The sequence below is a fragment of the Balaenoptera acutorostrata genome, chromosome 17, assembly GCF_949987535.1.
Source record: "Balaenoptera acutorostrata chromosome 17, mBalAcu1.1, whole genome shotgun sequence".
NCBI classification, from domain to species: Eukaryota; Metazoa; Chordata; class Mammalia; order Artiodactyla; family Balaenopteridae; genus Balaenoptera; species Balaenoptera acutorostrata.
In genome coordinates this window covers 37431795-37449728 of record NC_080080.1, presented here as the reverse complement: position 1 = coordinate 37449728, position 17934 = coordinate 37431795, and the positions used below count along the sequence as shown (strand labels likewise).

Sequence of the window (17934 nt, the reverse complement as noted above, 5' to 3'; positions counted from 1 at the left end):
TGTTGGCCGTCTGTATGTCTTCTTTGGAAAAATGTCTATTCAGATCCTCTGCCCATTTTTTAATCAGGTTGTTTTTATGATATTGAGTTGCATGAGTTCTTTATATATTTTGGATATTGTGGATTCTCAGTTTCTTGGAAGGAAGTGTAGCCTTGGATTGTTCCAACTATTTGACATTTGAGCTTCCTTTCTGAAGTTCTTGACAGTTTTTTGGGAAAAAATGACTTCTAGCCCTCATTGATAATTTTGTAAACTTTTTATACTTCCTTTAATACCTTTCCACTCCCTATAAAAGCTATTATAAATTTTCACCACTTTCCTCAAGGTTATCTGATTATTTCCCCTACCCAGCATACAACCTCCTTATTACCTTAATGAAAGCATTGACAACTTCCCATCCAAACAGGGTCCTGATACAGGACCTTTACACTTACTATTCACCTTCCAGAACACTTTTTTCCCAAGTAGCCTCATGCCTTATGTCTCTATGGAATGTCATTTTATCAGAGTGGCTTTTCTGGACTATCCTATCTTAAAGTGGCAGCACCCTGTTCTGTTACCCTGCTTAAGTGCTCTTCAGAACATCTAGGACCATCAACATACTATATGTCATTTAATTATTAGTTTATTATCCTTCTTTCCACAACTAGAAGGCAAGATCCATGAGAACAGTGAGGTTATATTGTTCACTGCTCTCTCCCTAGATCCTAGAATAATATCTGGCATATATTTAATTCAGTAAATACTTGTTTAACAAATGAATCTACCTTACCTAGAATAAGTCTTTCGTCTGCTGACATTGCTTAGGACCAAGCCATTTTTATTCATTTATCCATCTCAGTCCATCCCTCCCTCCCTTTCTCCTTTCCTTCCTTCCTTCCTTCCTTCATAAAGCAAATATTTATTGAGTGCATACTATATGCTATGCACTACGTTTTTACGGAACTTGCTTCATCAATTATAACCTCCTTACTTAACCCATGTTGTCATATAAAAATGCTAAAATTGGGCTTCCCTGGTGGCGCAGTTGTTGAGAGTCTGCCTGCCAATGCAGGGGACGCGGGTTCGCGCCCTGGTCTGGGAAGATCCCACATGCCACGGAGCAACTAGGCCCGTGAGCCACAATTACTGAGCCTGCGCGTCTGGAGCCTGTGCTCTGAAACAAGAGAGGCCGCGATAATGAGAGGCCCGCGCAACGCGATGAAGAGAGGCCCCCACTTGCCGCAACTAGAGCCCTCGCACAGAAACGAAGACCCAACACAGCAATCAATCAATCAATCAATCAATAAAAAAAATTAAAAAAAAAAAAAGTTGATAAAAAAAAAATGCTAAAATTTCTTTCAACTTACTCAGTTAACAGAACAAACCTCTTATTTGCAAATCCAGTGGAAACCTTTTAATCCTTGATGTTCATTGATTCTTTTTTGAAATTCTTTCTTAACTTCTGGATAACCACTTTCCTTGATTTGTTTTCTGTGGATAGTGGCTACTTCTTTTGAATATCATTCATGGGCTCCTTTCCTCTACACTTTCTTTAAAGATAGGTGTTCTTCATATTTATAGCTTTACTAGGTATTCTCATCTATACCTATACTTAACCTGTCACCTTTTCTCTGACGGTTTACAAATCTAAGAGATTGTCACATACCTGACTTCTTTGTTCCTTTTTTATATCCTTAGGTATCTGTTTGACCTAGATTGTCCATCAGTTGGCACTGATAACATGATAGAATCTTGTGCTACAGAGTAACAGTTATTTTCAATACCAAAATTGCTCTATTCCTAATTTCACAGCTAGTCGCTGGTCATACCTGTCAGCTTTAGCATGTTTTTAAAGTGGTTCACCTGAGCCCCAGAGAATGAAACCATACTTGAGGTGCCAAGTTATGGATAAACATGATCTCCACGACTCAGGTTTTCTTCTATATAATTCCCTTCTGTATGAGGTTTTCATGAAATACAATTCATTGATTCAGACTCTTTCATTTATCACACTTTTTTTTAAAGTCTTTATTGAATTTGTTACAGCATTGCTTCTGTTTTATGGGTTTTTTTTTTTTTTTTTGGCCCTGAGGCATGTGGGAGATCTTAGCTACCCGACCAGGGATCAAACCCGCACCCCCTGCATTGGAAGATGAAGTCTTAACCAGTGGACCACCAGGGAAGTCCCCAAACTCTTTAATTTAGTATTTGGAATAGTTTCTTGAACTGAAAGAGTCCTTGGGTCATCCATGAACTTCCTATCTTCCAAAAAAATTCTTTAAATAATAATACCAAATAATGAAAGAAGTGAAATTAATCAGGACTTTACTTTTTACCTTTTTTTTTTTTAACTTTTTTCCTTTTTCTTTGCTCTTTATTCTTATGTCTTTTCTTTTGTCACTAAGTTGGTTCTTTTACTGTAATGAAATAGTCCACTCAATTCTTGTGAAGGGAAAGGCATGAAATGGCTTAGCACTTCATGTGGAAAAAGCAGAGGAATTAGGAATTAGCATTTCTCCTCTAATACTAAGGGATAGTTAGAGCTAGGATATTTACCTAAGTCTCCCTGGTGCAAAATACAGGCTCATGCTGTAGAGGCAGTGTCATAGTGTTCTAATGCACTCAGTAAACCAGTTTATCAACTTAAGTAAATTGATATACTCTGTCAGTAATATAAAATGAATACACAAATGTGTATCTTTTATTCCTAACAAATACTCATTTATTATGAAGGTTAACATGGCAAAGCTTTTATGCATTAGTCAGTCTTGACTTTCATCTAATGGCAGTAAACAATTCTTTTGCAGAAGTCTTGGGAAGGTAATAGATTTAACTCAAATTGACTAAAATGTCTACATGTACTATGTGTTATGTTAAGGGAAATGATAAATGAATTTATTATCTAGGATGTTTGTGTTGTAAATGTTTATAAGTATTTTTATTATTTTTGTAAATATAATGTATATAGTTGAAAATGTTTTGGAAAGGGAATCATGTCTTAATCATGTTTCTTATGTTGTTAAAGTTTTGAGAACACGGTGTTTGTAAAATACATATTCAATTAAAAAAGCTTAATGGATAATTGGCTATTCAGTTATTTAAGAAAAAGCTAAAGTAGAAAACAATCAGGAAGCAAAAAATAGCATTTAAAAATAAGGATATTTAAAATACCCTATATTTTTTAAGTTATAATCCATATATCATATCACTGAGTCATGAGACCCAAGAAATATTTTATGATAATGTGTCCTTAATTATGTAGGTGTCTATGTAATAATTTAAGTGAGGTAAGAAGTGCCATTAGTTAGTGGTAAGTCACTTTAGAAAATGTTTAATTGTAACATATCTTGACAAGCTGTAGGAACTGAGGGTATGTCTTGTTAGCTGACCATATGACCTTAAATAAATTCTGCATTGCTATAATTTCGACACCTCTTTTAAAACTGTAAAGTAATTACTGATATATTAATTGCTTGAAAGACAGCACTAGTCTTAGAGGTTACTTTTAGTTTTAAAAGCAATAATTGTTCTGGTTTTGCATTGTTTATATCTGCAATCATAAGTTTTAAGGAATCTTAAAAAACAGTATTATATTTCTTTATCCAGTAATGAAAATTTGATGATTAAGTTATGATTAAACCAGTAATAACTTTCAGACGTGAATACTAGTTAGCACTGAATGCTTTTTTTTTAAAATAAGTTTATTTATTTTATTTATTTATTTTTGGCTGCATTGCGTCTTCGTTGCTGCACGCGGGCTTTCTCTAGTTGCCGCTAGCAGGGGCTACTCTTCGTTGCGTTGCGCGGGCTTCTCATCATGGAGGCTTCTCTTGTTGCGGAGCACAGGCTGTAGGTGCGCGGGCTTCAGTAGTTGTGGCTTGCGGGCTGTAGAGCACAGGCTCAGTAGTTGTGGCGCACGGGCTTAGTTGCTCCGCGGCATGTTGGATCTTTCTGGACCAGGGCTCGAACCCTTGTCCCCTGCATTGGAAGGCGGATTCTTAACCACTGCGCCACCAGGGAACCCCCCGCCCCTTTTTTTTTTTTAATACATGCTGAGTTTATAAACATTTATATATGTACAAAGGCCTATGGAAGGATTAAAAAAGTGAATCAAGCACTGAATGCTTGGGTTTCTAGATATGAAGAAAATATTTCACAAATTTGAAATGAATTGTCTATTTTATCATGAATTAATAATCATGATATTTTTCAATATAAATTTTATATATTTATATAAATTTTATGTATTTTTAATTTATATTATTTTATACATGCAATACATTTTACATTTCCTAATACAAAGCCGTATTTTCTTCCAAAGTAGAAATTTGGTTACAGAGCAAATAAAACTATATGTTGCTCATTTTCATTTCCTTCTCTTCTAGGCATTTCAGCAGTTCTCCTCTTCCAGGAGAATTGATTATGCTTTATATCTTCTTTAATGCCTTCATTCCTTGAACATTCCCACTGCTTAAATTAATATCATGTAGAATTAAAGAAACCCTTTATCTCAACTGTCTGTAAATCAGTTTAGTGCTAAGTGGTTTGGGGAAACAGTGTCAGCACTTTTGGCTCATTTATGTTTGTAGAATACACTGCATCTGTTTCCAAATTGTTAACCCTCACAATTAGCAGTAAAATATTCCTGATTACACTATTTCATATTTGAAATAAAAACCTGCCTGAGACATACTGGATTGTGGGACATAGGGAAAAGAGTTAAGGAGAAGAGGAAAGACACCGTTTTGTTTGTTTCGAAAGACACGTAATGACTAAGGTTATGAAAGAAAGAAAACTGAGGGGGAGTATCTCTAATATTGAACAGTTTTCTTTCTTCATTTTCTATATTGATCTTTGTAAGGTGATTTACCTTGGTGCAAAGTATATATACTTTTTCCTATAATAAAGCACAGCATCTTTAGAAAGGGAAAGACCAATTCTCTTTGCAGAATATTGATCCCTGCCCACCAGTATTGAAGACTGTAAATTAGTCTCACACTGAATTTTATTTATTCATTTTGTCTCAAAGCTTTGCCATATTCACTTTCTTTTACATTAATTCATCTGAAGTTCATTAGTGTTTGGTTATCATTTTTTGAGAATTAATTTATTGGTATTCTTTTCTCTGTTGATAGTGTAGAGGTTTCACAAATTCACACAGAAATGGCATTTTCAATCTTCCTGCTTTGTTTTTATTTTTTTCTTGTTCTTTAGACAATTTGACTATTTCTGAATTCTGCCAGCAATAAATAATTTTTCTAAAATGAAAGACTCATTTTATAGCCTTAACACTTTCTAATTAAAGTTAAAATACTAGTCTTGAAGGTCTCAGAATAGTACATGATCCTGGTCCGTCATGGATATCTGAGCATATTTTACGGAGTCCTCAGAACAGTATATTGCCAGTGTTGTAAATAGATGAGGTGCTTTTTATTTTGGGGGGTGTGTGTGTGTGTGTGTGTGTGTAAAAGGAATAGGTGTGCAGGTAATGATGTGTTAACGTTTTGATCATTTTTTCACAGTGATTAATTGTGGGAATGTTTGTCATTACATGTTAAGCTCTTCTAGATAGAGTGTACTTTTTAAAATAGATGATCTGCTTGTTAAATAAATGGATGTAAAATATTACCTTAAAAGGTTCTGTTTAAGACTTAGAATATGGTATACCCAATTTCAGCTAATGGTCTGATTCCAAAGAAGAAGCAGAGACACATATCTGAGATAGTACCAATGTCATTTGGAATTCTTTTTTTCTATTTCATGAATTTAAATGTGCGTTTTACCCAACATAATCACCATTTAACATTTCTTGGATAACATAAAATTTGAAGGACTATGTATAGCTCGCTACAGATTTTAAAATATGTAACCTGAAATCATTCCAAAGTATTTTAAGACAAATTTGGCAAAGCCTTTATTTTGTAAATAGCATGGAACTTTGTGTAGGTTTTAAAATAATTTCAGAATTAGTTACAGATGATTTAAAGTTTGTCATTCTTTCCTGGGGGCAAAATATTTTAAGTCTTAAGACAGGCAGAGTACCACGGTGCTGACCACATATTATTATGCAGTTTCCATTGTTTCCAGTCAAGTTGTTGTGGACTGCTATGTAGCTAGATTTAGTTTATTATCCAGGTCTCAATTTCAAAGTTTCCAATTTTAATTTTATTAACTACTTGATCAAGACATTTTGAATGTTCAAACATATGAGAATCTATCTTGTAGCATCCCCTGAGTATCACCATTCACAATTCAAATGCTTATTTATATTCCTTTAGTATATATGTTTATAGCATGATCTACTTAGTTATTCACTTGGTATTTTTTTTCTTACTAAAATATAATATGAACCTAATAGTACGATGTGATCTGGTTCCAGCTCTGTGTGAGCACGTCCAACACTACAGGGGGAAAAAAAAAAGACTTGAAGGAAAAATAATAACAATGTTAATAGTGCATATTCCTGGGAGTAGCAAGATGGAAGGTGAATTATGACTGGTTTTGATATTTTTCTTTATATATTATATCTTCTAAGTTATTTTCAGTGAGACACTAGTACCTCTCTAATTAGAAGATAAATATTTTCAATTTGTTTTAAAATAATCTAGATACTTAAAAAGAAGTCTGTATTATACTATCTATACTATCAAGTGCTAGTAGAATTGCAAAGTCAAAAATACAAGTCATAGGAACATATTTTCCATCAAATTGGCATCCCAGTAATGAATATTTATGAATGTTTTAATACTGAGTACACTTTTAAATGCTATTTCACAAAGTATTTTATCTATAGCCATAATAAAAAAAAAAGATAGTTTTGTCTCATAAATTTATATTAACAATTTTTTTCTCTGGTAAATTAATAAAAGAAAAAATACTAAAACAATGAAAGAAATTTTGCTTTTAATTCTGAAATGTATGAGTACTTTTATTTTTAAATAAAATATACTTGATTTAAAAATAACATATATAAGAATCACCAACTGAAGATATGTACGTGCGTCCTGGGTCTTAACTATCAGAGATTTCTGATTAAGTAGGTCTGAAGCAGAAACCAGGAATCTGTATTTTATATCAGCACACATATGACTCTGATGCAAATGGTCCGACAGACCATAGTAAATTGTTTATTCTTTTTTTATTCTGCAGTCAGATCTGTGGTCACCTTTAGTTCATTTTCCTAATTTTCCTAATTTAACACATTCTCTGTGGTCTCCAAGGTATAATGCATACATCCCAGCAGTTGCACTGTACAACCCACTAGTACAAGGGTGAGGGAGGAAACAGTTAGAACTTGTATTTATATTTTTATCTCATTTCCTTAATTTCTACTTGTATGTTTTATAATGTACATAATTATTGATATAGTAGTATGTTATAATAAATACAAATATAAACATTTTTAAAAGGTAACCCTTATATAACATGTAAACTGTTTAACATGTTGGTCTCTGGGATACAGCATACGCTATTTATGGTGCCATATTAACTGTTTTATATTTCAAATATTAACAGTAGATACCTTACTATCAAGTGACAATTAACTATATTTTTGTTTGTGTGCCTCCCTACCCCCTTTTGTCCCCATTATCAGGTGATGCCTTTCCTTGGACAATCAGCTTGCATCATTTCAGCATATACACCCTTTTTGGGAAACAAGTGACACTTTGCCTAGTGGAACCTATGGGTTGTACCTCTACTCTAGCTGTTACATCTCAAAAACTACTCACTACAGGACCTGATACGAGGCATTCATTTGTTGTCTGTCTGCATGTTGACCTAGAGTCACTTGAGATAAAATGCTCGAACCCCCAGGTTGGTACATTTGGTTTATGAAAGGAAATTTAAAATAATGTGATTTAAGAACAATTGTTACTCATTTTGTTGAAGGGTTTCTCTTCTATTAAGTGTCTTAAGTTATTTTTAACAGGGCCATCAAGATCAGAATGGTTAGATTAAGTATTGCTTTGAAGTTCTCTCAAGTTTTGTAATTCAAACTCTTCTGAAAATGTAATGGTGGCAGCATAAATGCATCTTTTGGCTGATGGAATGAAATCAGTTGCAGATGTAAAGTTTTTTAAACGGTGAAGAACTACTTTACTCTCAGACTGGAAGAGTCTATTGAAGTGATCAAATGTAATTTCCAATCAGATTCTCACTCAAAACTTCTTTTGCTCAACGTGTAGTATTTAAAAAAAAAAAAAAAGGCACTGTTTACTCTTTAAAAAAGGCATTTTGTTAATCCTTTAACATTCCAGTTGGTATAGGCCAAAGATGTTATATTCTACAGTTTTATAATTTAGTATGAATTCAGATCTCCTGGGTTTGTACAAATTATTAGTTACATATAATTTAATACTTGTTTCTTTGACCTCAAGCAGACTCTTGTATATTTTCTACGCAGATTATCAATGTTGAATAGTATTTGAAATTATATTTTTAAAACAATACTATTTAGAGTTTTATTGGATCTGTTAGGTCAATGTCGATAAATCTTTGTTTATTCCAGCATTAGTGGTGACAAGCTAGTTTTTAAAGTGTGTTTTTTTAAGTGGGTTCAAATATTATTCCATATGTTATAGAGCCTCCTTACTGAAACCATCCTCCTTCTTTCCCCTCTTCTCTCTGCCTTGCTCCACCTACTGTATACTCTACAGTTTCGTTTAACTTTCATATGTATTTGTGCATTTTGAAAAGATCGGACCTGCTAATTTAATCTTGGTGATGGCCTTATTAAAAAAATACATACAGTTAGAATTATGATGAGGCAGTTATACTAAACTAATAGCTTATCCACCATTATAAAAGTAATTTCTTTTATAATCAGTAGTAAATTCTTTTGAACAATAGTAAATATTCCAGATTAATGGCCATTTGCCAATCTATTATGACCCGTAGTAGTATAGTAGAGAATAATTATGAAATGACTTACCTCCTCTTAGATTATTCTTTGAATGCTACTGCTGATGGTTGTTGAAATGCATTTCCTAGAGGAAGGAAAACTGCTATTGGTTGAATTGTGTCTCCGACAAAAGATATGTTGAATTCCTAACTTGTAGTATCTCATCATGTGACCTTATCTGTTAATAGGATCATTACAGAGGTAATCAAGTTAAAATGAATTCATTAGGGTGAGCCCTCATCCAGTGTGACTGATATCCTTATAAAAAGGGAAATTTGGAAGTAGACAGTCACAGAGGGAAGTTGATGTGAAGATAGGCAGGGAGAGTGCCATGTGAATGGAGGCAGAGATTGGACTGATCCAGCTTCAAGCCAAAGAACACAAGGATTGCTGGCTACTACCAGAAGAAGAACCAGAGGCAACGAAGGATTCTCCTGAGTCCCAGAGCATGGCCCTGCTATTACCTTGAGTAGGGACTCTCTAATCTCCAGAACCATGAAACTATAAGTTTCTGTTGTTTTAAGCCACCCAGTTTATGGCACTTTTATATGGCAGCTCTAGCAAACAGATTATAGAGAAACAGATTCACCTTCTTTAGCTCCTTTATCACAGAAGCTGTTAAAAGGGAAAAAATAGATTTAGTTCTATCATAGCAGCAGAAGCCCATCTCAGCCCATCAGTCCCACTGATTATTGCTATATACTCTGGGGAAAAAGAAAGCAAAAACTAACAACATAAATGAATGTTTCCAATTTGCTTTTTAAATAATTGAATTGCAAAAAAGACTTTAAAACAGCTATTATAATTTTTTTTATGAGGTGTAAAGGAAAGCAACACTGAATGAAAAATGTAAGAATTCTCAATGGAGAAGTAAAGTATAAAAACAATCAAATGGAATTTGAGAATTGGAAATACAATACCTGAAAGAAAAAACCATACCGTATGGGCTTAGAGGTGGCCTGCATGTGACAGAAGAGTCGTTGAACTTGAACATTGTGCATAGAAATTATTGAATTTGGAAAACAGAAAAGATATTAAAAATAGGATCGAATCTTCAGTGGTTGTGGGACAGAATGTTCGAATATATGTGTAATTGGAATTCCAGAAGATAAGGAGAAAAAGCTGGGGCCAGAAAAATATTAACAAATAATTGTACAAAATTCCCAAATTTGCAGAAAGAGATAGGCTTTTACATATTCATGAAGTTTACCTAGTCCCAAGCATGTTTATCTTGCATACATTGTGATTAAAATGCTAAAAACCAAAGATAAATTTTTTTTAAATCTTGAAAGCAGCTGCAAGAAGATACATTATATATGGCTTAATTTGAATGAGTGCCGATTTCTCATTAAAAACCATAGAGAACATGGGACTTCCCTGTTGATCCAGCAGTTAAGTCTCTGCGCTCCCAATGCAGGGGGCCCAGGTTCAATCCCTGGTCAGGTAACTAGATCCTGCATGCTGCAACTAAAGATCCCGCATGTGAGAACGAAGATCCCGCACGTGGCAACGAAGATTCCGCTTGCTGCAACTAAGGCCCAGTGCAGCCAAATAAATAAATATTAAAAAAACAAACAAAAAACCCCACAGAGGACAGAAGACATTAGAACAATATCTTTAAAATGCTAACAGAAAAACACTGTCAAGCCAGTGTGCATGTCTCACAGAAATTAAAGTGACATAAAGACACTGTAGATGAAGGAAAACTAGGAAAATTGTCACCAGCACCTCTACTTTACAAGAAATACTGAAGGAAGTTCTACAGGCTAAAAGGGAGTGCTCCACAACAAGAGAAGCCACCGCAATAAGAAGCCCACGCACCACAAGGAAGAGTAGCTCACCGCAACTAGAGAAAGCCCACGAGCAGCAACGAAGACCCAACACAGCCAAAAAAAAAAAGAGACAACTTCATCATCAAAGTTAGTGGGGGATGGGCTAAGGGGACCTAGTGGTTGTCAGATTCCTAAATATCTCATGAAGTGGTACAGTATAAATGTAAAAGTAGACTGTGAAAGTTTTTCTACATATATTAAAATTTCCTAGAATAACTACTAAAAAAAAAAGCAAATATACAAAGAGATATAACCAAAATGCCAATAGATGAATTAAAATGAAATACTAAGAAGTATTCAAATAATCTAAAGAAGTGAAGAAGTGGTGACAGAGTTACATAAAACAGAGGATGGAAACAGAAAACAAAAAATAAAATTGTAGGGCTGATCCTGCCTTAGCAAGAATTACATTAAATGTTATGATCCTAACTGGGAGTGTTTAGACCAGGATTCAGCAAACTAAGGCCTGCAGATAAATTTGGCCACACCCTTTTTTTCACATACTGTGTAAGGTTGCCATCATGCTACAACCACAGAATTAAGTAACAGCAAGGGAGAACACTATGTAGCTCACAAAAGTCTAGAATATTTACTATCTGACCATTTACAGAAAGTTTGCTGACCCCTGGTCCAACTGCTCCTATTAGAGTAGGAATAAAGCAAGACTCTACATACATTGCCTAAAAGAGAAACACTTAAAATATAAAGAAACAATATAAATAAATGCATAGGAAAAAATACACCATACAAACAGCATAAGAAGGATGGACTTATTTATTTTAATATCAAATAAAATAGACAAAAAGAAAAAGAGTATTACCAGAGATAAAGAAGGACATGAAAGAAAAATGGACAGAATTAAAGGAAAAAATAGGTAATTCTATTCAATCATATTAGGAAATTTTTATACGATCTCTCTCAGTGGTTGTAAAACAACCAGATGAAAAATAAATAATTGGAGATATAGAAGATATGAAAAATACTGTGAACTCACCTTGACCTAGTTGACATTTATAGGACACTATATTCAACAGCCATGGAATGCACATTTTTTTCAGGTGTACATTATATTAAGAGGCAGGTCTCATTATATTAAGAGAATTAAAATCAGTAAAGTATATTATCTAACCATAGTCAAATTATATTAGAAATCAATAATAAATTAACTAGGAAAACTGTAAATATCTGGACACTAAATAATAACTCATATCTGAGAAACCAGATATCACACTTAATTGTAAAATATTGAACTGTTTCCCACTAAGATCAAGAAAAAGCCCAGAATGCCTCCTTCTATCACCTGTTCTTTGTCATACTGGCCATCTTAGCCGTTGCAATTAGCCAAGCAAAAGAAATAAAAGACACAAAGATAAGAAAATAAGTAAAACTCTCCCTATTTTCATATGATCAAATATTTTATAGAAGATCCTGGAGGAATTAAGAAACTATTACTAGAACTAATAAACTTATTATGGTTGTAGGAGACAAGATAAATATATAAAAACCAATTGTATTTTTCTGTACTAGCAGCTAACAATTGGAAAATGGAATGAATCAGTTCCATTTATATTGGTGCCAACAAACATACACAAATGCATCTAACAAAAGATGTCCAAGACCTCTACCCTGAAAACCACAAAACATTGCTGAGAGAACTTGAACATCTAACTGGAGCGAGATACCTGTTCATAGATTAGAAGATTCAATATTGTTAAGATGGCAGCTGTCCCCAAATTGATCTAGATATTGGGCATAATCAAGTTTAAAAACATTTTCTCCTTGAAAGACACATTAAGATAGCAGAAAGCCAGACACTTGGAAAAAGTATTAGCAACACATTTATCAAACTGTTACCGAATATTTATGGAATCCTTTCTACTTGGTAACATGAAGACAAAGAACAATAAATAAAATAACATGAATACAAATAATGGGGAAAAGATTAGAACCACACAAGATGTGTGACTGGTCAGTAAACACATGAAAAGATACTCAACATCATTATTTATCAGGAAAAAACAAAATAAAACATGAAGACATACCACTACATACCTATTAGATTGGCTGTAATTTAAAAGATGGAGTATTATGAACCAACTAGAACTCTGTATACTACTGATGGGAATGTAAAAATTACGTAACAACTTTGGAAACAACTTTGAAGTTCCTGGAGGGGAAGAAAAAAACAAAAAACGTAGGACCCAGCCATTCTTCCCTAAGTATTTCTTCAGAGAAACAAAAATGTACATCCACTCAGAGACTTTTACATGGATGTATTTAACAGCTTTATTTGTATAGCCAAAGACTAAACATAACCCAAATGTTCATCAGTAAGTGAATTTAACAAATTAAACAAATTATGGCTTATCCATACAATGTAATACTATTCAGCCATAAAAAAGACTGAGTTATTGATAAAATGCAAGATCATGAAAAAATATTGCAGTCATTACACTGAGTGAAGGAAGCCAGACCAAAAAAGAGTACTTACTGTATAATTCCATTTATATAAAATGTTATAATGTGTAAACTACTACATTGTGACAGAAAGTAGGTTCCTGGTTGCCTGGAGGCAGGGCAGGGAGAGGGAAGGAGAAGGGGGTGGTAGGAAGGATAGACTACAAAGGAATATGAAGAAACTTCTGAGGATAATAAGAAAAAATTTTTTATCCATAGTTTATATTTAGTAGTAGCTCAGTCCCTATAAAATAGACAGCTAACTACTACTTGGAGTTATCTACCAGAGACCTTATATTTTAGAGACTTATTTTAGGAGTCATTATAGCCTTGGGAGGATTGTCCTACTCCACGTGTTCTGGTTATCCATAGCAATCCCAGCTGAGAATAAATTCTGTTCCCATTATGGTTTTAGCCTGGGACTCCACTATTATTAATCTTTAAAAAATTTTTTTTCTTTTACTTTGAGATACTCAATAGTATGGTGATTTCTGTGGAGTCTTACTAAATGCAGGACTGTGGCTCAAAACTAGAGCTCTGGGGTATCTTCTTTAGATATTCACCTTATTTAGAACTAAGCTCAGGTTTTGTTGTTGTTGTTTAAATATAAACCAGTTCTAAGCCAAGTCATCACATAAATAGAATTTATGTTCGGCCTGGCATTACCTTCTTATGTCTGCTCCTTCCTTTTGTCCTTTTGTTGATCACTTGACTCCCATGGGCTCCTTGCTGCTGCTCCCCAAATACCAAGGGCCTTTTTTTTTTCTTTCCTGAGAATTAAACCAAGACTGAATGAACCTCATGCCCTGAGAATCCCTTTGCACCCAAAGTGTAATGAATTTTATTTAGGCACTTAATTCTACTTTATCTTCTTGATAAGCCCTGATAAACCAACTTCTGTAAAATTGTTAGCAACTGCTATATCCAAAGTTGATCACCAGGTTGTTGGGAAGTTTAAGTGAGATAGTTATGAAAATACTTTGCAAACTCTCCAATGGTATATGAATGTCATTTTGTTAGTTTAGATTGACTCTGATGTAAAATGTGAGATCCTCTGTGTAAATTGGTATGAATATCCCTGGTGGACTGTAGCGGTATTCCTAAAGGGACAGGAAGTCACAAAACAATATAGCACTCTGAAGAATCAACATGTACTCAAAGAAAAAAGTAAGGAGTAAGTACTCTTTTATATCCTTGTGTGCCAGATTAACCTAAATTTTAATGGTAAAACATGAGACTCCAAATAAACCTCTTTTTTGTGAGTGGTTGCTTTAGCCTGTGCTTCCAGACTCCCTCTGGATTCTGTCAAAATTACAAAGGATGACTTGATTTTTTTTTTTTTTCCTAAGTGAATTCAGCAGATATTTATTGAGTGCTACATGTAGGCCAGAAATGAGGGGAGAAAGATTAATAAGATAAATACATGAAGAAGGCCATGCCTACACACATCATAATCCAACTGTTGAAAGCCACAGATAAAGAGCATATCTTGAAGGTATCATGAGAAAAAAATGACACATGCAAGAGAACCAAGATTTTGTTAGCTTACTTCTCATAAGAAACTGTAGTGATCAAAAGAACAACATCTTTAAATCATGAAAACTGAGAAAAATAAAAGCCTCTCAACACAAAATTCTAAGTAAAAAAATATATAACATTTATGAATGAAGACAAAATAAAGACATTTTTTGTATGAAAGAATCTATCACCAGTTGGACTGCACTACAAGAAATCCTAAAGGAAATCCTTCATGCTGAAGGGAAATGAAACCAGGTGTTTGAGCAACTTTTCAAATATTTATTGGCCGTTGAGTTTGCTCTTTTGTGAATTGGCAGTTCATGTTGTTTACATTAATTTGTATTTTCCCGATTATTAATAAGGATGAAAAGGTTTTTCAATGTTTATTGGCCAGTGAATTTGCTCTTTTATGGTTGATATTTCATATCATTTACTTAATTTTTCTATTAAATTTCTTAGCAATTTGAAGAGCCTCCCTTATATTCTATAAATACAAACCCTGTATCTGTAATGCAGTTATTTGCCTTTAAACTTTATGGCATCTTTGGCCAAAAGCGTTTAATCTTTCTTAGTGAAATATATCTATATGTCTTTTCTTATTTTCTGGGTGTCCTGCCTTATATAAAGTGTACTGTGGGCCCTAAATTCCAAATATCCATATGCATATAAGATCCTAAAATTTCTTTTACTATTTTTATTTTTCCTTTTAAGATTAATGACCCAAAATAAACCTCTTTCTTGTGAGTGATTTCTCACTGATTAATCTGGGGGGTTTTTTTGTTTCTTATTTGTGTTTTTTGTGAAGTACTTCTTACCCTTTTTTGTGCCATGGACTTCTTTGAGAATGTTATAAAAGCCTTTCCTCCAGAACAATGTATACGCCCACTAAATTTCACATACACTGTCAGAAGCTTTATGAACTTTGGATTATAGCCAGTGTATAAGCTTCTTGATTCCATTCAAGTAATTCCTACTTCAGTGCCATTCTTTTGTTTGTTCGTTAGAGTGACGTTAGAAGTGTTTGCACTTGTACATTAATTAATTTGGTTCATTATTGCTCAGAGCCCTCAAGTAGTTTATATACTCTAAAGTATAGTGCAAGCTCTATATGTAGGGCAAGCTTAGACCAAATTTATTGTCATGTCTGACATTGTTGTAGATCTCTGCATCAACTACAGAGACCTAAATTGCTGTGTCAGTTCCTGGAACTCACTGCCATTAAAAGCCTTAGACACTGTAAATATTTAACCTGGTTGAATATTCAGAGAATTTGTTCCTAGGAGTGAGTTCCACCAACCTTGCCTTTTATCTTAAGTGTTTTACTAAAGTTACCCAATTCCCTTTAATGTCTTTAGGCACTAGTCTCTCAGACCTTAAAAATTGTGTTCATTCCAAAACTAAATGAATCCTCTTTAATATAGAACCTTCTTTAATATAATAAAATTTCAATTTTCCCTCTACCAATAAATTGATACATTTTGTCCACCTATAAGGCATTCCGAGAAACATAAAACTATCTTTGCATTTTTTGGTTTTAAGTTGTAAAACTAGAGAAATAATGGGTTTTATGCTCCTTTCCTATCCATTTTGTCATAGTTTTTATTGCTGTAAGTTCAGTTTTCACCAAGCTAATGGAATTTGGCATCACTGTCTAAGAACACAAGCATTCAGTTCGGACAAAACTGGATTTGTATTCTTACACAAATCACCCATTTTTAATTTCTCTGAGCTCCTGATTTTTATTTTTATCTTTTAAACAAAAGTACACATTTACACAAAAGTGTAATGCTCTGTATGAAAAGGATGTTTTTGTTTTTGGCAAAAACTCTTTCTTTTGAAACTGAATTTTAATGATTAGTAACAACCTGCGTGCCAAATGAAATAGCCTTTCTAAATTCATATTCACTTAGAGCTCTTTTTTGTTCAACATGGATCAGTAATTGCTTGTTGAAGTTCCATTCCTGCTTGGTTTCCATTGACATTGTATATCCATGGTTTTTCTTCTTCATGTCTACCTTTCTATTTACTCTTCTATCTGACTCTCCTAATATGCTGCAAAACTTGTCATGGCCCCTATGTCATGTCTTGTTCATTTCCTGCACTTGGCTATTGCTCTTGGTATTCTTATGACTGGAATGGCTTTTTGCACCCACTTAAATTCTATCTATCCTTCAAGAATGTATTTCCTTGAGGTTTGTCTCAGCCTCTCCACTCCAATTAAGTCTTCTTTCTGATTGGTTATAAGATTAAATGAGAAAATGTATGTGCAGTTAATTTTTCAACAATAAAATGTTACTTTTTTATATTTAATATCTTGCATATCAAATCAGTAGTTGATATGCAAAATATTATTGATATTCAATCACCTTCACACATAACCTATATAAAGCTGCCTCACGTGATGCTCAGTTTTTAGAGATCTTTTAAAAAAGTTTTTTTGGGGTTGACATAAATACAATAAACTGCACATGTTTAGATTATCTAATTTGATAAGGTTTGACTATGTATACCCATGAAATCATCTTCACAATCAAGATAATGCATTAATCCATCATCCTCAAAAGTTTCTTTGTGCCCCTTTGTAATCCTCCCTTTTACTCCTCCCCCAATCCCAGGCAATCACTGATACTGTCATTATTGATTAATTTTCATTTGCTAGTATTCTGTATAAATGGAATCATACAGTTTGTGTTCTCTCTCTCTCTCTCTCTTGCCTAGCTTCCTTGATTCAGCATAATAATTTTGAGATTAGTTCTTGGTTTTGCATGAATCTATAATTTATTTCTTTTTATTGCTAAGTATTCTGTTGTATTGTTGGTTAACTTATTGGTTAACATTTGAGATTTTTTTCCAGTTTTAGACTATTACAAATAAAGCTTCTATGAACATTTTTATATAGGTCTTTGTGTGGACATAGACTTTAATTTTTCTTGGGGAAACACTTAGGAAATGGCTCATTCACATGGTAGGTATATGTTTTTTTCAGAAATGGCCAAAGAATATTCTAAATTTTGCATTCCATCAGAGTAAATGAGAGTTTTAGCTGCTCTACATCTTTACTGTTACTTGGTCTGATTATGCTTTTTAATTTCAGACGTCTTAATAGGTAGGTAGTGGTAGCTCATTGTGGCTTTAGTTGGCGTGGTTTTCAGTACAGCTTGAAGGATAGGAGTTGAACATTTATCTTCAGCATTTTTGCCCTGTTTTTTTTAAAACCTCTGAATTTGTGAAGTCTGGATTCTG

General features: G+C 33.7%; 1 protein-coding gene across 10 annotated transcripts in view; it reads left to right on the top strand.

Moving 5' to 3' along the window:
- The window catches only part of VPS13B (vacuolar protein sorting 13 homolog B), a 769553-nt gene that overhangs the window by 372453 nt on the left and 379166 nt on the right, over positions 1 to 17934 (top strand). For all 10 annotated transcript variants that reach the window (XM_057531718.1, XM_057531717.1, XM_057531723.1 and 7 more), the window contains exon 24: positions 7577 to 7797. In XM_057531718.1, the coding sequence (XP_057387701.1) occupies positions 7577 to 7797 (221 nt within the window). The remainder of the gene's footprint in view (positions 1 to 7576; positions 7798 to 17934) is intronic.